A 27,505-nucleotide genomic window follows, 5' to 3' on the forward strand; every position below is an offset into this window, starting at 1 on the left:
ACAGTCTGTTATACAAGAGCGTTGGCAATATCTCTTTAAATATAAATTTATTTGTAAATTTATTTCGATAAATCGAAAGTATATAGAAAACACTAATATGTTCTTACTTTAATAGTAAGTCCAATCTCCTTTGTCAACAATTATAGCTTCGCATCTTCTTGGTATACTTTCTATCAATTTCTCGGCGTATGACATAAGTAGCGATCTCCATATTTGATTGATCTCCACGTTTTATTAAGTTTTTTTAATTTTAATATACGTTTTCCCTTAAGTTTGTGCTTCATTATGGGCCATAAATTTTCTATCGGATTTGCATCAGAGGACTGGAAAGGTCAATTCAGTACGATGATACAATTTTTCGCTTTCCATTCGGTACAGATTCGACTTCGATGTTTCGGGTCGTTATCTTCTTGCAAAATCCATTCGTCTTAAGTTTTACTAAACGTTTAACTGATGTGAGAAGTCCCCTTTGATACAATTTTAACATTTTTTGTACATTCAAATCGTCTGTGAAGACGCACAAACTCCCGAAATCCTGTACGTTAAAACAACCCCAAACGTGCACTTTTGTCAGGAGTTTTACATTTATTTTTATTACTGGTTGTCCACGGCTAGACTAAGCATGCCTAATAGGACACCAGGACCAAAAGGAAGATTCATCACTGAACACTATGTTACTCCAGTCACGATCGATATTTTGATGAGCTCACGCCAGACAATTTTTGACATGCTTTTTTGAAAGTAATGGTTTGGGTATTGTACTATGCCATTTAACGTTATGCTCTTCGAAACGACGTTTCAGTGTCATTATACTAATGTTTGCACCCTGTTTTGCCAAAAGTCCTCTTCGTAAAGAAAGATTCGGATTTTTCTCAAAAAGTCGAAGAATCACTTTATCTTCCCGGTTGGTAGTCTTTCGCTTTGAGCCGCGATCTGGAAAGTCATCGACACTTTTTGTTTCTTTATATCGTTTTACTCACTTCTTAATGAATTATGACGACTTATGCAGGTATTTAGCAGCACTTGAAAAACTCACTTTTGGCCCTTTTGGGTGACTACACAGGAGGACCACCTCAAACCATTTTGTATACGTACTCATCTCTGAAGCTCTGTTCTCTTTAATGACGTAATGTATCTAAAAGAAACTGAGCTAACGCGTATTCGAGAAGACTGTATATATCTAGATTATCATGGTCTCGCTTTCATTAGGTATCAAGTTTCAAAGATATCGCCGATACGCTCTTGTGTGATAGATTGTAGTGCTCTCAGCTAATCAGTGCCAGTGTTGACAACATCATATATTTTCTAAACATGCGATTAGATTTAACTTTCAGTTAAGACAATTAGAATGTCGCAAAAGTTTGCCAATTTGTGATATTAATTCGATCAAGATTTTCTCATTTCCTCCTGAAACTGAAATTAGAAAGAGACGAAAAAAGAAGAGAGAGAGAGAGAGAGAGAGAGAGAGAGAGAGAGAGAGAGAGAGAGAAACAATATTTAAATTACGGCTATAAAATTCGCCGTCCCGGTAAGTAATTAGTAATCTTTAATTAGTTAATTTCTATTTTTAAATAAAGAAACACCCGAATAAATGAGATGTAATTTAAGTGTTTGTGATATTTAGTTACCAACTTCGATATATTTAGATTGTGCACATTGTGACGCACTTAAGCAGTCACGGTGACTGTTTAATTTTTGCTAAATCATGACAATCCTCTTAATTAAAATAGTGTTTACATTTATTATGTGATGTAATAATTTTTTGTAGAAAACTTAATGATATTTTTATAGATATGATAGATATTTCGAAACGTTCTTTCTTCTTTTAAAACTTTTTCTTGATAAGTTAACTTAAGAGTTTTTCTTCATGAGTATATATTTTCTTGATAAGTTAGTTTCCTTGATAAGTAATGTTCTTAATAAATTCTTGATAATTTAACAAAGTTGATATAAGTTATATAGAATTTAATATAAAAAAATATAAAAAGTATAAAAATCCAGTCCTTACAGGTTTGCAGAATTTAAGAATTTTGGTATACCAAGATATATAAACAGTTATAAGCGGCTGAAATAGTACTAGTACTGCGTTCCAATTCCGAATGTAAAATTGATTATTCGATTCGCAATTGCTCATATAGATTCTTGGGCTCGCAATATTTACGGCTCTTCAAACCTATAATTCTGCTATAGAATCTGATTGATTACTAGTATAACTAATAATTATTTTTAGCGATATATTTATATCGCAATGTATATTCTCTTCACCATTTCTATATCATTCGGTTTTCTCGTAGTTCGTTTCTAAGAAAAAGATGTGTAATTTATGTAATTCCGTCTCTCCGTTTTGCGCAAAAAGTTCGATTGTTTCTATTCCATTTTTACCTTCAGTATTCTAATCATATGCAGACCGGATTGTGTTACAGAGTCGTATACGATGTGTTTTTTGCGTTATTCTAGAATCAGGCTTACAGCAACTCCCCGTTACGCAACATCATTTAGACTTACGACGAGTCATAAAGCGCTTCGTCTTGGATTCCGCGAAATTCTCATGGCAATCGCGCGGAGGAACGAACATTCTCGTGCGAGAGAACGTCGACGTCACGTTCTCATCCGCGCATCCTCATTGAAGGCATTCGCTCTTGTCACGGTATCAAGATTCCAGGGACAAGAGTCGATATGTGAGCTCTTTCTCGCAAAAAGCCTTCTTGCCTAACCGCGATAACCGCGCGTTCGAAGAAACGATAATAATTAATCACGGTTAGCGAGGTCGCCCGTAGTGGGCGCCGTCTTGCCTTTCTATGACGCGATTGGTCGAGCCTCCGGACGAGCCTCCTTCACGTGACAACACGCACGTACGAGCGAGTAGCGATAGCGTATAGTGGCGATAACCTTCGGACTCGCGAATAACGTTACGTGCGGCATAATGCGCACGAGCGCGCGCAGCTGACGAGCGTCGCGCGATATACTGCTATTTTTTGTGCCGATGAATCAAAACTTTTAAGCTGACTTGCACTCGATCAAAGATACATACGCAGAGATATTCGAGCGGTCGCCTATGCGGCGAATTTTTAGGCAAAATCGAAACAACGGAATGGCGCTTCGGATCTTTTCTTTTTTTAATTTATTTATCAATTCGATCCCTTAAATAATCAAATGGAAGTTATTAATTAATTTTTCCCCAAGAGATATGTAAAAAGCGAAAGAAGAAGAGACACGATATGGAGAATTGGTGAAGAATCCTTTCAAAAGTCTCTCTTCTTTCTCAAAAGAGTTAGTCGGCCGTGATCTCAAAATTGATCTGTTACAATATTTCTTAAACATTTCTGAATTGTCTGCGTACGAATAAAATCAACGCAAGAAATATTTCCCTCAATAAGCTTTTGCATCTGAAAGATTTGAATAAATAGTTCACGTGTATGCGTATAGTCGTTTTAGATCATGATAGTGATAATATGTACGTGGAATCTTTGGATGATGACATCCATATGTGAATGACTTTTTGTCAGTGAAACCACCGTAAGTCTGTTGGAAACGGTCGAATCAAGACTTGCAAGATGTATTGTACACTTTATCAGTTTAACAAATCACAAAATGGTCAAAATTTAGTTCTTGTCTCTACTTTGATGGGAAATTTAACTTTTATGTGCCAAGGCTGTTAGTTATCGAACGAAATTAATTTCGATGCGCAATAAATATTCAACAATTTTACCTGGTATGAGTGAAAAGGAGCGTAATAATCGAGAAACTGTACATTTCCACTTATTTCTTTATAAGTTATAATTACCTTTTGTGCTATGACATAAAAATGGGAAATATTTTCAGTGATTAGCAGCTGTTTTCTTATTAATTTCATATATTCACAGATATAGAATGATCTTTAAGAAGAAACCACAGACTCTTCAACATACATTCGAATTAATATTTGTTTGAGAATTAAGATTAATCTCAAGGGTCAAAGCAGAATTTGTCAATTTTATTAACCATCGAGTCTCAGGTAGCGGAAATTTCCAAAAAACTTCTCAAAAACATCTTATGGATGTCTAAAAGACTTCCTACTTGTTCAGATATCTTTTAGGCGTTTTTAAAACGTCTTTTAGAAGTTCCACCATCTGGGATATTAGATTTCTATATTTCGAGACAAGCCTGCGCTTATTTTTATTTATACTATTCTCATAACAAGAATGACAAATTAAAGTATACATATAACAATGTTCGTTCACATTACCCGTCAACAGGTAGTAGCGTCGTCGCTACTCCGATCCAAAGTGTGCGACTAGTTTTACAATTTCCATGATACGATACGCGCGTGACTGCAAAGGTCGAACGTGCGATTACGCTACTTATATCTTTTTTTTGAAGACCTCCGCGGGAAAGAGTCTACGGGAGGTGTATCGATTTGCTCTTACATAAAACCTTCTATATGTTATTCTCATTCGTCATTAATGTTTTATTCTTCCGGATCCAAGGCCGCGCCTTACGTAAGTAGCGAACAGTCCGTTCAGTCTTCAACCTAAGTCGATATCGCACGGTTGACGTGTGCGCAATATTTCAGCACGCGATATTACGGCAAAGATTGTCTAGCCACGTGACAGGGTTAAGTGTAACATGATTGACATTTCGTTTGGGTACGCTCTCGGACCTTGCATGCCAATTCATTGGTCTTCTCAGTTTTCGCAGCCATCGCTGCTCGAGTCGATTCTTCGCGTCAAGATTTTGCAACGCAGATCGTATCGCGCTGCAGAATTCTCAGCTCGCTGCAACCTCGGTAACGACGACTACTGATGCATTTCACGCTACATAAGCAGGGAACCTGCGAGACACGAACTGTCGCGATGTAACCGCAGTCTCACGAAATAAGCTAGGTATCAGGACCATACGCTTGTAATGTCATTTATGTGGGAAGAAAACAGCGACAATCTGAAGAGTTCATTTTAAACATCGATCGAAATTATCTCGACAATTTCAAACATATTATCCGTATCGCAAAGTATTTTTATATATAATATAAACGTATTTGAGTTATTAATTAGAGAGGAATCGATACATTTTCAATTATTAATAAATAAAAATTTTACTATTGTTTTGATTGTTTGCAAAATGGTAGAGGTTTTTTTGTTCATATTGATCTAAGCTACAAGTATAATACGAGTTGCGTCAGATACATCCTGTATATAAAGCAGGACGATTGTATAATTTATACGACAGATTCAAGGTTGAGGTTCAAGGTTTAATATACTGATGTCTGTCACTAGATACATACAAAAGCTGTCATATACTCGTGGATCAAGTCAAAAATGTCCTCACCACTTTGCAAATAACTATGCAAACTTTTTAGTTATTAACTAAAGAAGTTTATACATGGCCATTTTCAATAATTCCAAATTTTGTGTGGTTGTTTGCAAAATGATACAGGACTCTTTTGTTCATATTGACCTAAACTATAAGTATCATGGTTAGCTTGTGTCAGATTCTCTCTCTCTATATATATATTTTTTTATCATCTAATTTTCAGATACATTTATATTAGTAAATGAGTTACTATGAGTTAGCAAAAGATTACGATGTGTTTCTAAAGATGTGTTTAGATGTTTCTAATGTCTGTTTTATTCTACACTCACCTGCTGTTAGCCAGCAAAGTACCATTTATCAGTATAAATCGTTGTGCAGTTGTTTTTAAATATTATCCTCAGTTCCGATCCGGTTCTGAGTATCCAGTTGACGGACCTTGGATAATAATGTTATGTACGCGTTGTTGTCTAGTATTTGCAAAATTTAGAAAGTATAATGTTATATAACACGTGTATTATATAGTTTGTTAAAATATAAAAATTAGTTTATTAAATTAGTTTATTAAAATATTAGAATAGTTTATAACAATTAGTTCATGAAAATATTAAAATAGTTTATTAAATTATTAAAATAACGCAATTTGTGTTAATGTTATTTTTTTAAGGTAAATTGATCTATTTGAGATGAAAAATAAATATTCTTGAGTTTTTGGAAAAGATTCTTCAGAAATATAACATAAACGTTATCCGTGTCTCTAGTTTTATTTTCTGCCATAAAAAATAAAATAATTGTAATATCTTACTCTTGCGAGATTTCCGATGTATACCGAGTGATTTGAGATCCGTATGTTACGCTTGTATTAAAGTTGTATAAAATACTCGATAAAGTAAATACCACTGAGTAGATTTGGAGAACTTGACGGAACTCGTGGTTAAAATTACGAGAATTCGTAGGTATTTTTTTCTTACTTTGCTAATATCCTTGATTTAAATTAAAAATTGCCTTTGAACGACTATGGTTTACATGGTTTATTGCACAACTAATACCCAGCAATACATGTAAAATAACACATTGTAATATTCTTTCAGCAACACCAAAATTTTCCCGCAAGCTTGAGTCATTAGCTGCATTGATTAAGCCAGATTAATTAAATCTTTTCATCTATATGTTTCCCTGTTATTATAGCCGAAAGCAGCTATGAATGAATTAAATTTTAGAATTCATTGATTACATATTCTCACCAAATTGAAAGTAGTCCTGTCCTCTATAAATGTACATGTGAGATCGTATATAATGTTCATCCCATATAATATTAAATTACTTTCTTCTGATAAGAAATATGCTTACAAAGAAAATGTTTCCGATGAATTACATCTCAGAATAGCAAACGGAGATAACGGAGAGTTTTAGTTTTATTATACAATATTAAAATTTTATATTATTTCAACTGTGTTCCTATATGATAACATATAATGATGTGTATATAATAAATTATTTTATATAGTAATTGCGTGTACACGGTCATGCTTGTACATAAACTCTTTAAGTTGAAAAGGCTACGACGGTCAATAATTTAATTATAAATTTCGCAAACATATTGTTGTGAAACATCAGTGTTAAAATTTGCATTTCTGCTTATTAATGCGAAGTGATATATAATCTCTCTTACATCTACTGTTACAAGAGAAACGGCAATGAAGCTTGACTGGAGAAAAAAAGAAATATGGGCGAGGCTGCGATGAAAGGCTGACTAAATAGGATGACGCAAACTTCCTTCGAAACTTTTGGTGCGCAGGAGAAAGGTTCTTTGTATAAAACGACGTTTATTTGTAACGTTGACGCGCGCCGTATTAGAGGACCGCGGAAGGTGTGAAACAGGAATTTGTGGAACGCTGTTTCACAAGTTCCACCTCGATATCTTCCCTGCGGCACAGCAATGTAAAATATGACAATTTTTGTAGAATAAGCAAATTAACCGTTGGTGATTTCCACAAAATTTGTGGAATATACTGAAATTCCAAATTGTTTTCCATGCAAAACGTTTCGTTTTTCATTTAAATTTAGCGTAAACTAATGCGCGTATGAGGAAAAGTGACGTTCGTTGCGAGCAATATTGGTTATCTATGCGTAATCAACGCTCAATAAATATGTAAAATATTCTTCCATTTTCTGCCTCGTAATCTATGTTAAATAAATAATAATAATAACACTTTTTGTGTCGACCTCATTGCTCTGTATATCTTCTCTATTCTAGTTGTATTATGCAAAATCTACGTAGAATAATCAAGTATAAAATATTACGACTTGATATTCTTGCTATCATTTTCCAAGAAGAAAGAAGCTTAATTACAAAAACTACTATTTAATGTTGGCGCGTTACAAAACAAATTTCAATTAATATAAAACAAAGAACATATGCGTCGATATGGAATTTTAACAAAAAAAAGCCTTTTGCATTTTGAACAAACCATCGAATTGGAATATGCGAGTAACGATAACGCTTGATAGCTGCTCATATAATTAGAAGTCGTATAGTTTTACCGAATAAACAGATACATAGATTCGTTTTTCATGACGAGCCTACTAGGAATTATATAGCGCAGCATATAATCTCGTTATCTACAATAACGTAACATATGATTGGGGCGAGATAAACGGCTAATTTTATCAACTAGCGGCAGACGGGCGCCAACTTTCCCATTGGTTCTCCTTGAAAGCAACTGGTCTCCCACGACGACGACATACAGTGACGAGGCGAGCCTCCGTGAAAGCGACGTTCCTATTGGCTATCGCTTGTAGTCTGCTAATAACCCGGCATTGTTGCGTCAGAGACTTACTGTCATTGCGAATTTTAATTTACGCAAGAAGGACACACTACGGATAACGTTCTGTGAAAAATGTCGACACTATGACTGGCGATTTCCTGATTGTGAAGTGCCAGATTTTACACTGAAAAAAAGAAGATTTCAGCAAACATAGCGTTCCAAGAAAGCCGCAGAGGCTCTTTCTTACAAAGTTCTCGTTAGAAGCGAGACAAGTATTCGTATAATGAATATAATTGATAATCGCTTGATACTCTCAGGTAGAACGAAAAATTACGTTGACCTTGAAACGTTGACGACCAAAAGATAATTATAAAAGTGACTTTCACCGAAGCTCGATAAAGCTAATCAACAAAAATTGCTGTCAGTCAAATGTTCTTTTGCCTGTTCTTTTGCTAACACAAATAGGCAAATTATTAACTTTCCGATTATTGTTAAACAACAAGTTATGGAACTGAAAATTGTGTCGGCAATATATTTATTATTCACCAAAATATTAGCTTAATCAAAGTAGTCGTCCTACTTACTTTTTCATCACGATTCGGTCATCACTTTCTCATCATTTTGACATCACATTGATATCACTTTAATCATGATTTTCTCTTCTACGTGAATACACGTAAGAAAGTTACTAGGAAAATATCTCGTTCATTCTGAACTTATAAATACCTATGTGCGATATACGTTTCTTCGCTGAACGTTCATCCGCGGTGATGACATTTTGACGATGTTCCCGAAGAAGCTAATGGAATTTGTCGAACTACGTGCACGGGCTCACGTCGCTTCGTCAGCAGCGAGTTTATATACTTTCCAGCGATTGTGCTCTCGTCTACCCAACCGATCTACCTGGAGAAAAATCCCATGCAAAGTACGAACAACACTTGCCTGTTAAAAGGACCACATTGCATAAAAAAAGTGCCCGGTCATCTCACGAATCTCTCGTAACCGTTTCTGCGTGTTTTCGCTTGTAATATAATATATCGCTACATTATGTACCGTTGATAGCAGCGAGCGGCGTCCTGTTACTAACGTGCCATACAGTGGCGTGGCAATTAAATCTAAGCATCGAAATAAAAAATGATATCATAAAACTAATATACGGAAAATACTATTAAATCAATAGAATTTCCGACAGCGCGCATAATTGAAGTAAATCTTGATTCAATAACAACATTGTTGAAACTAATATATCATATATTGTTCCAACAAGTGTTAGTTTTATTTTATATTACTATCGTTCAAGATTTACTTCAATTACGCGCGCTGTTGGAACTTTTATTGATTCAACAGTATTTTTTTCGTGTCTTAAAAACAGGCAGCGAGCAAGAGTTGAAGTTATATATAGGTAGCAATAAAATGACGGTTGGAGAGTACAACACATCCATGATAACAATATTTATTACTTATTGTTCTGTCGAGTTTGTTATATTGAATATATGGATAAGTGAAATTACATACATTGGTGAATAACGCACACGCACAAATTTGTATTCAACGTTCATTACAGTATTAAACATAAAAAGAACAGTAATCTGTTTTAGTTCGCATAAACGTTAGGCCGAAAAAAAATTGCTGTCGCCAGGTCATCAATTTATTGTTTGTACGGCCAATAGTTTAAAATGTTCGTCGAGATTAGCATATGGAATAACTTTGCAAAATATGAAGTCACAAACAATTATATTAACTATGCGATTGGAAAAATAGTATTTCATATCACAAACTACTAGTAAATTGCAACGTGAATGCATTCATTGTTATTTCTGCATATTGCTGTATTATGATACAAAAAATTATTATATAATTAAATCACTATATTATTATGATTATCGTGTAATTAGTAATTTTCTTAATTTCCCCCGTTTATTAGTCATTCTATATTTTAACGAAGCAAAAGTTTTATACGGATGAAGCAATATCATCATGCGTAAAATTGTTTCACTTGGGTGTTTAGTGATATAAACGACGACCTTGCGCGTTGCGCAAAAAGGTTGATATTCGTTTGTGCGGCTGATCAGCAGAAAGTAACGTTTCGTCGTCCAACGATTTCGTCAGCTTCGATGAAAATTCATACATGTTCAGTTATGTCAATTTTACCTCTTCTATTTCTTGCATTAATCAGAACATTTTTGACATCTACATTTCGTCGACGCTGCGTTGATTCAGGAATGTAATTGTAAATTATTGCTACCAAAGAGTCGTTTCAGTTTAATACTCGCAACGCTCTTAAGTGAAGCCCCGCTAATCATTTTAAACAAGGATCCGTAAGTGGCGCCAATGGGTCGACTAGAATGTGAAGGTCATTCCGGTCAGAGGCTCGTCGTACTCAACCAATCAGCGACAGCCACTCCAGAACGCCTTTCAGCCTGGAATGCGTTGACTCGCATGGTAACAGCGCATCGCACGTGACCACTGAAGAGTAGAAGACACGAGTGTGAGTTAACATCGACTGTCGATGTACATGTGTCGGAGAAAATTCTCTAGACGTCCAGTTACGTCAAAGATATTATGATTGTTGTCACATAACAGACAACTGTGACATCGTCTAAAATATAAAGTATAAATGAGTTAAAGAAAATGGTTAGGAATCTACTTTGCTAATTATGAAATTGTAACTTCGAAATCAAAATTGGGTTGAATGAACTTTATTCTAAAATCTCAAATATCTAGGAAGGGGGATTTCTAGGAAGACATTAAAAAATCTTAAAATATTTATGCTATTTAATTCTATAAACATTATAATTTCAACATAAATTACATATCTTCACATACACATTACATATACCCAGCAAATACCAATGCAGTAACATACAGTAGTAATATAATATCAATGTTATCGTTTCCCACTTAACAATGTAAATGCAATATAACGCGCGTATTAACAGTTGCATTGTTGAGGGGAAAATTATAATAGTGATGTTATATTACTGTTAGTTGGTGTTTGCTGGGAATTTATACGTGGAATTTTATGAAAAACTTATTGCACGTATACTGAAAATACTTATTAAAATTGGTAAATGATTTGGAAATAATTTTTTATTATGTAATAAGTGTACAATATATGTAAAATAATCTTGCATACATATATATACAATGAACAATTTTTTCGAATACTCTACTGTATTCTAATAAATTCACTGACTTGAATCTGTCTCGCTTGTTTAGTTAAATTACGCACACTGTAACTTGAATCTTTATATATGTATATAAGGTGCGGCGCTAGAATTCGGACAAAATTCAATTTGAAATTCTCGCGATATTACAGTTCTGCCGGAGACGCTACATAGTACTAACGCAGACCATATACGTAGATAAGATGTTCATAACCTAAAGATGGAATACGTAAAGAATAATGTAGAGTATAATCGAAGAGCAACAATCATCGGAGCTTTTGCGCTGAACGGGCACCTTGAGATAATCAGGTGTTCTTCGGGAACCCCCGATCAACGGTTTATGACATCGTTTAAAAGTACACGGCTTCAGAGAAATCTGAAGAAGGATTCGGCAGGAAAGATTCATATGTTGCAGAACATCATGCCGCCTCGTACTTCTTCGAGAAGGGTCAAATGGTGACAAAAGAAGTTTATATGGACATCCTGCGAACACAGTGGTGAAGCTCTAGATGAAGATCATCAAGGTCTCAGAAAAGCCGTACATCTTTCAATAGGATGGCACACTCGTTCACACCAGTCATTTGATATAAAATTGATTTTCAGATCATGTCTTTTGGTCTAAGGACTTCTGGCTTCCTAACAGTCCTAACTTGAACTCTCTGGACTAATATGTGTAGAGCGTTGTTGAGAGAGTTACCAATAAGTCGCGACACCCCAATGTGGCTCTCTTTCGGGCCGGCATTAAGGTAGCGTTTGCGGCCATGGACCGCGCACGCAATTAAAGGCCGCGTGCGAGCGCTTCAGAGAATCGAGAGGGTAATGGCGGTGCAGGAAGATTATATTGAGTAAGAGGGCTTCGAAAGAACCTTTCAACATATGTACACACAAAACAATTTTTTATATATTTAATATTGGCTTAAATAAACGATTTAAAAAAAAAACTTTCTCATGTTCGGATTCTAGCGCCGCATCTTGTATACATATATATATGTGTGTGTGTGTGTGTGTGTGTGTGTGTGTGTGTGTGTGTGTGTGTGTACAAAATAGTTCTGTAACATATAATCAGTACTATATTGTAAAAGATATATGATAATCTTCTATTACCTCGATTATAATGTTATAATGTAATTGTTTAAGTTAGTTATGACGAATAGGGAACGAGCACAAATATATTTCAAATGTGATGACAGATGTTGATGCATTATTTTACAAACATACTAGTTATTCAGAAAATTACTGACTGCTATTCAGTTGTTTTCGTGTCATCAGTGGATAAATTTGGTTTGAATGATCACTCATTCGTTTTTCAATAAACATAGTATTTATAATAATTTTGGTTTAGATAAATCAATTGATTAATAACATATACTCAATAACATTTAAAAACTTGGTAATTATATGTCTCAAAATGCGACAATACATAATGTTTTTAGATGTACAAAAAAATATCAGGTATATTATATATAGCGGATTTTACATGTATTTTCTTAAATTAAATTGTGGTTAGAAACGATAAAATTTACAAATTTTTAGTTAAATTACAGTATATAATAATCTCAATTGTAAAAATAATATAACACGATGAAAGAAATATACATTTTAAATATACACAATATTTATTACTATCGAAGAATCACACACGATTTTCTCATCCGTATGAGTCATTTCGCATACAGTTTTAAACTTTACATATACTAATGTTTTCTTCCGGAAAATAATAGATTCCTTGTGAAAATTACATATTTCTGTAAATACTTTTTCACGAGAAGATATACATAAAATATATTTCACATTCACATTCATTCGGATTACCTTAAGTGATGTATTGTAACCCTGTTTAGATAGTATTGGTTTAAATAATAGTCTAATTATGTGCAGCAGTTAGTTATACATAATTAATTCGTCAACATAATATTACGCAATGAAAAACTTCACTTAATTCGATCCAATGTAAATTACTCTTTTAAAAATATTTTCATTAATTTGTTTAGTATGTTTAGTATGTCTTTTACTGCATAGATCTCTATTATTCTTCACTCCTATCACTTAAGTGTCCATTTACATGATTGATTTTTATAAGTAAACATTATGAAGTGGCATAATTGTTGATAGAGCCATAGCACGTGTAATAAAATATCACATTTTTTATTACAGATATGATTTTATCAACTGTGGCAGCCTGAATTACAAAATAATATAGGATATCTATAACTTGGACGTCAAGTGAGAAATTGTTACAAATAAACTATATCACTTCTGCAATATTTACTCGTACTACTATATAACATTGTATGTATATTTATGTGTAACGCGGGAAGATCGATAACAATTAATTTTTATTACAATTCTTATATCTTATTAAATTTGACAGTTCATAAACATTAATATCGTTTCTCCTAATATACGTACTATACAAAGCGCATCTTAAAAGCAATGCAACGCGGTTACTGTAACTCAACTCACTTTTATTGAACCATAATAATACTTCACACGTTGCAGTTCTTAAACATTACATGATCGTGTATCCTATTCAAACGTTTTAATTAGACGATAGTGAATTATAAGTGACGATGATGTGTGTGAACGATATGAAATTTTTATCTTTATGATAAAATGAAAGAAATTACTTATTGCATTACTTTTCGGATGTCTCTTGTAGTAATTTTGCCAAGTTATTATAAATTTTCACAACAGTTGAATATATCTTCCAGCTTTTAAAGTTTCTTGATCAATTATTAATATTTGTATTTATATTTTTCGGGGAAACAAATATAAAGTAGTATAAAAATGTAAAGTTGTTGCATACATAATGACACAATGTTATTTGAAAGAGTAAAATTAAACATGTTAGGTAGTTATTTTAAAGTAGTTCGTCCATTCCGGAATTTGTGCAAAATAATGACGAATTTTCAGTAGTAATATTAAGAGGGCCCTCATAAACCTACTGTTTGTTGAACAAAAAAATTACTTTTCTATAAATTTATTTAACAACCTGAATAATAAATGTTAATTTGAAGTGAAATAAAAATAAAAATACATATACAATTAGTTTTAATTATTATATATAAGGTTTTTTATTAAAATTCTAAATTTAATTCAGAAAAAATTAGAAATAGAGAAATAAATTAAAACTAAGATATTTAACGTCTAGGAGAGAATATATAAAATTTAAACAAATTAAAAAAAAATAATTTTGTGGACTAACTACCTTAACTATGATTCATTATAAATTTAGCAAAGAGATAATAGAAAGAGGGGGAAATATACTTTATGCGAACGAATACAAAACAAATAACATTAAATCGATATTAAGGCTCCTTAAAATAAAATTCATCAGTATATATGGCCACGAGGAGTACAACATGGCCGCTTTAATGACATTAGATATTAATAATTTAATATTATTAACGTGGGAGGGTGAAATATCCATAATATATGCGAGATGCACCGAATTTTCTCGGAATGAAACGACTGCCTTTCTACGTATGAACCGACTCTCGAATTTCAATAATATTCGTTAAAATCTTTAAATCTTAATAATATTCGTTGAAGATCTTAGTACGCGAGAAAACTCTTTTCCAATTATAACTTGAAGTAAATAATTACTCTAAACGCTTTTATGCTACGAGAAATATAAGTCTTGTTCAGAACCCAAATCTTCCTATTTGCCGAGCAGGATAGCGTCGATTTGACCATCGACCTTAACAATAATAGTTCATCGCAACGATCAGTATTTATAAACTCGAATGGATATATGTACGAGCACGAATTAAGCATATTTTTCTGCCAAATATTATTAACTAAATCAGTATCAAGGCTCCCTAGAATAAAACGTTTTGCATATACCATGAACACTCTCTATCCTCTCACATTAATATTAATGATATTAAATCAGTTATCTTCCTATAACATCAAAACAGCCGTGCTGCACTTCTCATGGCCATATATACTGACAAATAATATTACTGCTTTATAATGACAGGTTAATTGTCGCGGCAAGGCTTATTATGAAGGCACTTGATCGAAAGAATTCGTTTTATAAATACCTAAGTAACAAATATTTGTCATAATATTAAAATGACTGCTTAAAGAATCATGTAGGCAATACCAATACTTGGAGGAATATGTTTGACACATTGTATTTCATTGTGTCGTTTTTTTCTCATAACTGCAAGTACATCAAATTATTAAAATGATTCGTATAAAATAATATAGAAATAAGTAATAATAATATAGCAGTATATTTCCAAAATAATACTTGCAATCTCAGGCCAAACTGGAATGTTTGAAAATTCGAATAACAATTTATCACGATTTAGAGATTTCCCTATTTAGGTATAATACTTTCTCTAAACCATAACTATATATATATATATATATATATANTATACATTACAATATGTATATATTAGACACGACCGAAGAGTGACAAAAATTAATCAAAACGCATCAAAATATTTTTGTGAACATATTTATTCGCATTAACATTAACGCACTCATATTCATTCATATTAACTAACGTTAAACTGTTGAAGATTTGGATATTCACTTTGGCTGGAGCGAGGAAAATCATGCCAATTTATGCGACGGTACATTTAGAAATAAAGAGAAATATATGTACAAAATAACATTCGTGATCGATTCAGCACACTTAACACATTGTTGACCGGTCACGAGTTAACTCGTGTCTTCCTGCTCAAACGTTTTCTGACCGGCCACGAGTAAACTCGTGATCGATGCAAGATACATTTGCGCGATCGAAACAAGATACATTTGCAAAACCTGTTGTGTACCATTACACGTAGATGATTGCTACACCATTTATCATACCAAAAAGAAATATTAAAAGTTAAATATTAAATAAAATTTATTGAAGTTTATTTATATTGTTTCACTTCCACATCCAATTACGAAATAATAGCCGATGACATAAGATAAATTCTAAGTCAAATTGCCAATCAACAATGTGTCAAAAAAGTACCAGGAACTTTGGTTTAAAATTGATTTTTAAATAAAAATGTTATGATAATTATTAAGAAACAATTTTTTTAATAATACCTGAAATGCATCCTATTTTACAATTTTTAAAAAATTCGTAAAAATTTATTTTCAAGTAAAAAAGTTAGATAATTATTAAAAAACATAATTTTTTCAATAATACCTAAAATGCATTCTATTTTACAATTTTTGAAAGTTTGACAAACATTGCTTCATCAATAAAAATGTTATGACGATTTTAGTAACGTGCAAGTTTGCCCAAAAACGTGCAGTCCCAGGTGTATGTCTTACAGATTTCTTAGCGGTCCGCAATGTGTTAACGTAAAAATGTCCGGATCTATTCTTTTAACCTTAATATATAGCCAGAAAATTAACGTAACAGAAATCATGAGAAAAGATAGGTCAAAAACGTAAGTATTTTTGTGAACATATATTCAAGTTATATGTTACATTAATTTACCAATGTTGCAATAATTATGATTCGTATAAAATAATATAGGAATAAGTAATAATAATATAATAGCAGTATATTTCCAAAATAATACTTGCAATCTCAGGCCGAACTGAAATGTTCGAAAATTTGAATAACAATAATTTACTAATTTATGGCTATTTATTAATTTTTCAGGTTAAAGGACATTTTAACAAGTGTGCTAAATCGATCACGGGTATTATTTTGTGCGTACATTCTTTTATTTCCACATACATCGTCACATAAATTGGCACGATCCTCCTCGTTTTTGGACGTTATTAAAAAAAGACAGCCGTAGTGAGTATCCAGGAGCCTTAAGTAATTGAGCCGCTGTAAAAGTTCAGAAAGCTAAATTTTTTTATACTTTCTGAAAATTTTATGCTTGAAAATGTTATGATATAATTCATGTGAATGTATAGCAAACCATTTATATTTTAAGAATTAATTTAATTAAAAAATCATATCAAGAAAGATTAAAAAAAAAACATTTTGAACATTGTGATGCAGATTATATATGCAAATCAGATTAGTTTAGGAAAAAAGAAAAAGAAATATTCTAAAAATGTTATGCAAGTATTACCAGTGCCTCATAGAAATATATAATAAAAACTATATAAATTATGTGCATAAAAGATGTGCATAGATCGAACAAAAGGAAAAATTTCAATTCGAAAAGTTTGAAACGATACATAAAATGGCATTACAATACTATATATTGCAGTATATAGTGCTGTATTTTTAATAATAATAATAATGGCCTTTTACAAATTGTGACAGAATTTAATACTTTTCAATATCTTGAATATTTTTCTGACTTTCTGTCTTTTTTTGTAAAGGTGTCTTTGATAACATAAAATTTTTAATATTAAGACTCCTAAAAGACTCATCAAAAGTTGCTGTTCGCAACTGTTCTTGTTTGATAATGTCAGAAGCAAAAAAACGAATATCAAAAATTCTTGCATTATATGTTCAAATAAAAAGATATATTTACAGAATGACATTTGTGTGATCGATTCAGTATATTTATAAAATTATCCGAACACTTTTCTACTTGAACAATCATAGTCGCGAAGTTAACTTGACACAATATTTTTCTTTCTAACCTCTTTTCTCATGATTTTGTCAATGTTAATTTTACGACCATTTATTGATTGTTCGAGTACAAGAGGAGTGTTTGGGCAATTTTACAAATGTGCTGAATCGATCATAAATATCATTTTGTGAATATATCTTTTTATTTGAACGTACAACGCAAGAAGTCTTGGCATGCGTTTTCCCACTTCTAATATTATTAAACAAGAACGGTTACAGCGAGTAGTCAGTAGTCCTCACTGAACTATATACTGTAATGTGAACTGCCATGCTTAGTGCCCCGGGAAACAAAAAGACAGGTTCATTAGGGATCATTTTTCTGTCCCGCGAATTTTGATAGGTCAATGATTTTCCATGTTCTTTACTACATAACATTACTAGTTTTATTAACCTTCTTGATTCAATCAACTAGTCGTAGATAGCTGTCAAATGCTTTCACATGACTGCAGTTTTTCATTTTTTTTAATTAATCTTTGTGTGTTTATAATTATTTAATTATTAAACATTTTCCGGCAATCCATTGCTCCATACTTTTGTGCGCTGAACAAATGTTTTTAGCTCAGTGTACAATAATAGAAAACGACCGTTTGGTTATAATTTTCCATTTTTCTTGGAGGTATTCCAATTTTTGGTTATAATCTTCCATTTCTATTGGAGTCCACATTTCAATATATACATAGTTCATTGGTAGAGCTCTAATGTAATTTTTAACGATAATGTCGTTATCCTTAAGTTGTCGATGCATAGCTTTTCTACCATGTGTTACATCCGCACAACATAACGTAACGATAACACCGTTGTCGTTAAAAATTATAGAATATGTTTACAGGAACCTTGAGACATGGGAATTCATATTTTTTCATTTCTTGAAAATTTTTAAAATTGATCTTATTTTTTGACACGTTATAATTGATTTCTTAATTCACTTTCAGGTTTCTTAAGCGTCAAAACAATAGTAGTCAAAAATTATTCCTCGCTATTCAAACTCTTATTATTGAAATTTTTTTTTTACAATGAATAGAATTCATTTGTACTTTTTTTGCTATATCGAGGCTTCTCGTTTCTTATTTCTATTTTTATTAATCAATTCTAACTATTTTTATCAACTTTTCGTCAAAGTTCTTTGATGCACAATCAACAAAAAAAAAACCAATAAGAGCTACAACACAAGATCTCAGTTACGAAATCTCAGTTACGAAATTCACTCAGTCTTATTTTTAAATATTTGTATCATTGTATAATAATGTAATTGTTTATTAATAACAATTTGGAAACATTCCATTGGAGGCTACTTATCTGTTATATCACTATTTATAAAAATATTATTGAACGTTTCTATCAAGTATGTATTGATTATATAATGTTTATTGAATTAATAATAGGACGTCCGTATTATTTTGCAAGGTTTTAGTGCCGCTTGTTTATTTTTTTTAGTGAATTTTTCAAACGACCTAAAACGAGTCAGAATTCTTCTTATAAGAAAATATGGAAGAATCTGGAAGATCTCTTTTTAATTTTCGTTAACCGAATTGTTTACAAGAATGCATTAGATTTGGATAGCGAGAAAAGTAATTGTATATACAATTGAATTATTTGATATTATGTAAATTCAGTTGTCATTCGATCGATCGTGTCTATCGCAAAATTTACTTTAAAATTTCTTAGTTTGCGAGATATCGTTTTTTTAGTTAACTCGAAAATTACCAAAAACTATGGTTAGTGAACAAATTGTTGATTTAATATGATATCATCGTCGATATGATTATTGCTGTAATCAGTTTCTGCGTTGACTAATATATTCCAACTTACGAAGTTATTACAATCTTGTTAACAATTTGTATGTCTGGCGCCTCTCATTAATGGAATCAAGATGCTAGGACTTTGAGCCTGCCTAAGGAATGGATGTTGCAATAATTCAGCTGCCGTGGCTCGTTGTGCCGGATCACGTACCAGCATTCGTTCCAAGAAACCTTGTAGACGTGGACTAACCTATAGGTAACACATAATTTCCTGAATTACAATATAGTTACACACATCTTAAATTATTAAATAAAAACAAAAACTTAAATTGTTAAATAAAAACAAATTATTATATAAAAATATTTATGTTGAATTTAGTAAAAAGAATAATTAGTCATACTTTGTGAGAATTCTTTAATTTTGGTGGTGGCATATCTCTGATGCGTCTCATAGCTTGCAGAGGTGGTTCATTAAAAAATGGTGGTTCACCATCGATCATTTCAATAATCATTATTCCTAATGACCAGATATCTACTTCAGGTCCATATGGCAGCCTATAGATAATTAGAGATAATTAGAGATATGAAAATTAGGTATAACTGAGGAGATAACTTTTTCGGTTATATTTAATTAATGGGTGGTTTTTTTGTGTTTTATTAATATGCATATTAGACAATAGTAGAAATCTTTCTTTAAGGATTAAAAAAGTACAAATAACTTTATTGTAATATTCAAAATTCAAACAATGAAAGTTTGAGTAGCGAAGAATGATTTTTGACTATTACTTATTTAATGCCTTATGAAATCTGAAAGTGATTCAAGAAATCAGAGTACTATAACGCGTTACTATTATTAAGCAATTTTAAGAATTACATAACATTCAACATATACTAATAACTACAATGATATCAGGGAACTTTGTCTGTTTTCGATGTCATTTAAAAAAATCAATATGTTACTTTGATATGCTTTGAATAGCATAACTCTATATTAGCACAGTTAATATTAGCAACTAATTATTTTACGTTAATTAGCAAAACTCACAATAAAAGATAAAATATTAAAAATTTATATGAGTTAACTCATAATTGTTGATAGAGCAGAGAATTCTTTTCGCATACCAAAGCTATTAGGGTGTCCCATAAGTTTCTTCCGCGCCACGCTGTGAATGACTCTAGCTGGCTGTGTTTATATAAACGTGCAGGCTTATCTCTTGGCCGTTTAGGGCATCGGTTTCAGTCGTCCCAGAGTTCTTTTAAAGTACGTTTCATTGGTGATAAAGTCTCTTTAAAAATTTTTTTCTACACCGTTCAATATGGATAGCCAAAAGAAGCATTTGCGGCATGTTATGCTTCATTGCTTTAAAGAAGATAATAGTGCAAAAGACACTGCAGACGAGATTTGCACCGTTTACGGGAGTGGTACTACGACTATTAGGACCGTCCGCAATTGGTTTAAGAGATTTAGAGCTGGTAATTTTGACTTGAAAGATGAAGACCGCAGCGGCCGCCCAGCAACGACTGATACAGACCTTATCAAGGCTATGCTCGCTGAAAATCCTCGATATAGTGTGCACGAGTTAGTGGATGCCACTAACATTCCCAGGACATCGGTACATAAGCATTTAATCAAAATGGGATATGCGAATCGATGTGAAGTTTGGGTTCCACACCTATTGATGGAGACCGGCCTTATGAACCGCATCTCTACGTGCGATTTGCTTCTCCAGCGACATGAAAGAGATCCTTTCTTAAAGAGGCTTGTCATTGGAGACGAGACTTGGATTTTACACCAAAATATGCATCGAAAACGCACTTGGTCTAAGGAAAATAGACCTTCAATTCAATTGTTGCGAAGCCTGGACTTCATCCGAAGAAAGTTCTTTTGTGCATTTGGTGGGACTGGAAAAGTGTAGTCTACTACGAACTCCTTCCTCAAGGTGAAACGATCAATTCAGCCAAATATTGCAATCAACTCGATCAATTGAAAGCCGCCATAAAAACGGCCAGAATTGGCGAACCGACGAGGCGTCGTTTCTCATCACGACAACGCAAAACCGCATGTTGCGTTGGTCGTAAGACAAAAACTATTGCAGTTTGATAGGGACGTTCTACCTCATCCTCCGTACTCCCCAAACCTTGCTCCATCCGATTATTACTTGTTCCTCTCGTTAAAAAATTCTTTCCGTGATAAACGGTTCAAATCCGTAAGCGAAATAAAAACGCACCTTGATGAATATTTTGCAAATAAGCCTCAACAATTTTGGAAAGAGGGCATAATGAGGCTTCCTGAGAGATGGAAGAAGGTAATAGAGCAGAACGGTTCATGTATAACACAATAAATCAACCTTAAACAACAAATATCGTGTATTCATTTCGCATTATAAAAAAGGAAGAAACTTATGGGACACCCTAATACAAGATAATTCATATTTTGCAGTCAATGCAATTCATATTTTCAATCAAGCATAACTATAACATATGTACATCGAAATATTTCTTATTTTTAATTTGAAAAACTGAAGAATGAGTAAAAGTATAAAAAAAAGAAAATAATATATAAAATACCTCGAAATAACTTCGGGACTCATCCAGTACGGAGTTCCTACGAGAGATTTTCGCTTTGGTAATTCTTGGGAGACTTGAGCACAAAAACCAAAATCTGACAGTTTTACTCTGCCGTCTGCCGTAAGTAATATCGAGTCAGATTTAATGTCCCTATGTATAACACCTTGCGAGTGCAAATACGCCAGTGGTTTCAGACACTGAGAGCATACTGTAGCTATTTGACTCTCATCCATCCTCGAGTGTGTTACGATATCAGTTAATGCGCCTCCTTCCAGATATTCCATAACGACCCATAATTCATCATCTACTAAGAAACTATCGTACATCTCAACAATATTTGGATGATGATAGTCTCTCATGATGACAACTTCGTTGAAAAGTAATTCGCGTCTTTGTTGTTTCCTTAAATCCATTTTCTTGACCGCGACTTGACGATTTGTACTCTTATCAGTAGCAATGCATACGGTCCCTGTGCTACCTTCACCGATCTTTAGGAAATTCTCTAAATTTTCTCTCGGATCACCTTGGCTTACCTAAATGTCAATGTGTACATGTATGTGAAACATATTATTACAAGTTAGAGTAAAATTATAGAAGAATCAACAATATGTCAAGATTTACTTTGACAAAAGTTCAAAAACTATTTTTAATAAAGATTTCAAAATCAACTGGATGATAGGATGATAATAGCCGTCGCTGGTGTTAGTATAGGTAAGGGACAGTTCTAATTAGACTATTATATTCTTCCTAGTTTATTATTAGAACCTTAAATATCTTTCTGCGTTTATATATTTAGTAATGTTTAATAAAGAAATTCTTATACAGAATGGCTCATTTTCATCAATCCATCCAAAAATATCTCTTTTTCTTACATCTTATATAGGAAAGTGGTTTAGACAAAAGTTATCGAGTTTTGAGAGAGACACAAGGTAATAATGACCTTAATAACTATATTGTATAGCCAATAATTTAACATTATTTTAAAGTAAATTTTTTTTTAATAAAATCATAGAGATTTTTTTATATAGTTCGATTCTTTTATTCTATATATAAAAGTACTAGAGTAAGATCATGGAAAAGTGAATACTTTTTGAGATAGTTTACTTTTTGTCCTATTTTTCATTACAAGATATGAAATATCTCATAAGGTATTCACTTTTCGATAACATCACTTTAACATCTTTTTGTATGTAGAATAGTAAGTGGAATCGATCATTATAAGCAAACACAGAAACCTTAAAAAAATTTATTGCATTTTGCAAATACATTTATGCATTAATATGAAATGATTAATATTATCATAATCGATTTCTTTATTATATAAAAATATTGTTAAAATGATGTTATCGAAAAGTGAATATTTTAGAGTGAGACATTTCATATCTTTGTAATGAAAAATATCAGAATAAAAAATATTTCGGAAAGTATTCGCTTTTCAATGATTTTACTCTAGTACTTTTATACTCAGAATGAACAAAAAAATCGATTATTATTAAAACAAAAATTGTGTTAAAAAAACTGTGATGCCATTTAAAAAATAAAATTGACCTTGAATTATTATAACTATACAACAAAGTTAAGGTCACCCTATCTTATGTCCTCCTCGAAATCCTACAAATTTTGTCTAAAACATTTTTTTTTACAAGGCGTACATATTTGCGTGAATTGATTAAAATGAGCCATCCTGTATATTTTAACATATTGAGTGCTGTGCCAATTTCACATGATTTTCCACTTATACTGTGTGGATTACCGATCGGTGTTACCGCACGTTACAAGATATATCCTATAATATTTATGAAACTATAAAATCATTATAAAGCATATTATAAGATATATCTTATAACATGTATAAGACTGCAAAAATCATTATTATGAAAAGAAAGAGGTAACATAAAATATATGAACTATGTAGCCTGAACAGAAAGCCTAATGTAGGTTATTGTTGCGGCACTCAACATGTTAATGAGACAAAATATTTTACATACCACCATCTGTAAAGCAGCCCTGAATTGTTCATGCGTAAGTCTCTGCTCTGCTGTTTGTTTGTTTGTATTGTTTGAGCTTGTTGTACCAACTGCTAAATTTCCTGAGGAGACAGCGGTTTTCATGTTCTGGTTCTGATCTGGAGTAGAACTAGCACCTGACACCGTGGACGATATACTTGGTTTCGATAAATTATGCATCGATTGCGAAGTTTCCATTGGCTTCTTCAAGTGTGATTGTAGATTAGATGGGTTTTCAGGCATGTTATATGCCTGAGAATATTTGTTAATATTATGTGAACTCAATTGGCTTAGTGGCCGTTGCGAGGCTATTGAACCCACTGGTGAAATTTTTGGTTGTAGCTTGTGTAGTAACACATTTTGGCCTACTTGATGTTCTCTTGAAGCATCTATAGTTGAACCCTGCAAATATAAATGATAATATTATAAACAGTAATATCATATTATGGCATAGGTGCTAGTATGTGAACTCGTCTTAAGATTTCTCAAGCAATTATATTAGAATTTAACCATAGAAAGTATCATATTCAAGTTAAAATGTTTTTGAATATATATATATATACATGTATCCCATTATATATTTGTTAACATGTAAGTTTTCAAAACTCAAACTCATATATATAATATAGACACTTCAATTATAACAATAATCCGGTTGCATAATTATAAATATTGTAAATATTTTTAATTAATTGGCTTTAAAGTATTGTAAATATATTGTATAATAAGCAAATAAATATATTGTAAATATACTATAAATATTGTAAGTATTTTTAGATTACTTGGCTTTAAAGTATATCGGTACTTCAATAAAGTATCAATATGTTTTAAAGTTGCTTTCTTTAGAACAAATACTGTAATTACCTGTACATTGCCATTATATTGACTTGATGTCATGGCTATTTGCGAATTTAGTCTATGAAATTCTGAATCAGGAAGCTGTGGCGTATTTGGGCTTTGTACTGTAATTTGCGAGTTTACAATAGGACTTAAATTTTGAAAATTTAAAGATAAGTTTGGTACGTTCGATCCTGAGTGAGTTAAATTTGGCGACGATTGCATGTTAGGATTAAGATTTTGTAGATTTGGAATCATGTTCTGCATGCTGGTGGAATTTAGGCCACTGCCAACACTTGGGGAGTTCTGTCTCAGTTTATCGATGTAGTTATGTGGCTTGCCAAAATTTGCGAAACCTTGATGAACATTTGAAGATATCTCTTGGCCCTCGGGAACAGATGGTGGAAGATTGCTGTTATGCCTGCGAGTGAAAGTTATATTATAAACATGAATTTTATTCAAAGTTTCTTTTTTAATATGCTGACACATACTTTGCACTTTCTACAGATGCTAGCAGCTAACTTCTACATTAACACATTAACTGCTATAGAGAATTCATATCTAAATTTCACACAGATTCTAAATTCTTAGTATTACATTAATGATATTTCACTATTTTCATATTCTTATAAATACTTAATAAAGTTTGGTTCCTAAGCAAATAAGTAAAACCATCATCCGTAAACAAGTGACGAGACTTTTACAGAAACTCATTCAGATACAGGTGATTTATGGTAGCCGATGTATTAAATAATAATCTTGCACTTTCTCCCGAATAACAGTTCTTTGTAGTATTGTAAAATATCTTGACACTTGTGATAATTTCATGAAAACAATATCCATAGAATATTTAATTCGATAGCACAAGTAAATCTAATATAAAGCATTCTCTCATGATACCTATAATCTCGCCTCAACCGTGGTGGGCTTGAAGAACGTAGAGAATTAGATCGAGCTACTGTACTGGTTTTAGGTAAGCCGTTTTCCATAGTTTTCTCATTTGTGAGTGGCCTTCCTAACCTAGGATCGTTATGTCCTCTTACGATAGTTTTTAAATCAAGGATTTCTGTAGGTGTAATTTCGCTTGGATCGACTAAGGGTAATGGTCTGTTGGTTGACTTCAGGATCTGGTTATTGCCCACTATCGAAGCCCATTGTAATGGCAGTCCAACAAATTTGCCCTCACGTTTGTCAAACCCGGTATGCACTCTATGCTCGAAATTGGTCGGCGTAGAGATCTGCGGTTTCTTTTTCTTCTTAGTAAACATGGTAGTACCTTTGAGAAAAAGAAGCAATTATTAAAATTACACTATGTTAGACAAGGTAACAACATAATGTCGCAACTGTATTACGAATTACATCCAATGTAGTGATCTCTCTATGAAGATAAAGCCCGTAGTAGTTCTGTCAGATATTGGCTTACACACGTCTGACGTTCCGCATTCGTAACACTCGTAACACCTCGCTAAAGTCTCTCGCTGATTGATGAGTGACCGATTTATCTACCACCGAAGTAGAGATAGTACGTAAGAAACACAGGAGTGGCGTGGAAATGATTGAAAACAGCGCGGGGCGAAGGAAGCCAAATGACAGCAACAACGCCTACCGAGTGACAATGTGCTTTCTGCGACACAGCGAGGCTCGGCCGATCGAGGTTACCGTATGAGAATAAATCACTTGGCACAGATTAGAACGCGGCGTGTACGCGGCCCGCGATAGTTCGAGAACATAGGCGAACATTGCGCGTTAAAACACATAAATACGCCATTCATTTGTCTTTCTCTGGACGGGTCGCATTCGCACACCGGCGCTCCGCGCGGTGAGCTTACGAATCTTTCATGGCATTTAGTTCATGACAATTTGCTGAAACATGCGTGCGTAGTACACGCGTGTGAGCGAGGTGGCACCTGTACAAGCGAGCGAGCGAGCGCGCGCAAAACAGAGGTGAAAATGGGCGCTGCCGGCGCGCGCTGGAAACGAGAAAAGGAGAGAGAATGCGAGAGAAAGCGAACGCGGAAAAAGAGCGATCGCGTGGAAATCCATCTCCATCAAACAACGATTGGCGTTCGTGTTTAATGTGAATTCGATCATGAATTACATCATGGTGGACATGGTATGTATCGTATTGTGTCTCTCGTGAATTCGAAGCGTCTGTGGGAATGTGATAATTTCCTTAATTAGCCCGTTAATAACGCGAATAATGGTTCTGACCATTCAGACAAACAAATTACGCGAATTGGTTAATAAGAATCAGCGCACGGATATTAGTGTGTGCGTTTTCTCGATTAATGAGCCCTTATCGAATTAAGGTAACATTCGTAATTAAAATTAATTAATTAACTAATTAAGGAATGGATCTATACCGTCGCGAGCAGAACGAAAAATGATAAAAATCAAGATGACATTAAGATGACGTCAGAAAGTAATCGCTTAAGCGGGGTCTACAATGAGAATTTAAGCTCTAAAGCGGGAAGTACACACATTAGCATAGCGCATAATGCGTGACGCATAAGAAAGCGAGCCAATCAGGATCCTTCGTTTCCATCGTGAAGATAGAAACATAGAACTCTGA

General features: G+C 33.0%; 1 protein-coding gene across 6 annotated transcripts; it reads right to left on the reverse strand.

Annotated features, from left to right (window-relative positions):
* Positions 1 to 9,956: 9,956 nt before the first annotated feature.
* Positions 9,957 to 26,737, reverse strand: LOC106741955 (serine/threonine-protein kinase PAK mbt). 6 transcript variants are annotated; one of them, XM_014614441.1, is made up of 8 exons: positions 26,293 to 26,737; positions 25,834 to 26,209; positions 24,961 to 25,354; positions 24,079 to 24,498; positions 22,091 to 22,623; positions 19,924 to 20,077; positions 19,593 to 19,772; positions 9,957 to 10,520 (listed from the first exon to the last, which is right to left on the reverse strand). In XM_014614441.1, the coding sequence occupies exons 2-7, from the start codon at positions 26,199 to 26,201 to the stop codon at positions 19,611 to 19,613; spliced, it is 2,031 nt and encodes a 676-aa protein (XP_014469927.1). In that variant the 5' UTR covers positions 26,202 to 26,209; positions 26,293 to 26,737; the 3' UTR covers positions 9,957 to 10,520; positions 19,593 to 19,610. The 6 variants fall into 6 exon arrangements, with proteins under 6 accessions (XP_014469927.1, XP_014469926.1, XP_014469929.1 ...); XM_014614440.1 differs by lacking the exon at positions 9,957 to 10,520 and adding an exon at positions 16,343 to 17,021; XM_014614443.1 differs by lacking the exon at positions 9,957 to 10,520 and having other exon boundaries at positions 17,869 to 19,772; positions 26,293 to 26,435; positions 26,540 to 26,737.
* Between the last annotated feature and the right edge of the window lie 768 nt (positions 26,738 to 27,505).

This window comes from Dinoponera quadriceps, unplaced genomic scaffold, assembly GCF_001313825.1.
Source record: "Dinoponera quadriceps isolate SergipeBrazil2010 unplaced genomic scaffold, ASM131382v1 scaffold458, whole genome shotgun sequence".
Lineage (NCBI taxonomy): Eukaryota > Metazoa > Arthropoda > Insecta > Hymenoptera > Formicidae > Dinoponera > Dinoponera quadriceps.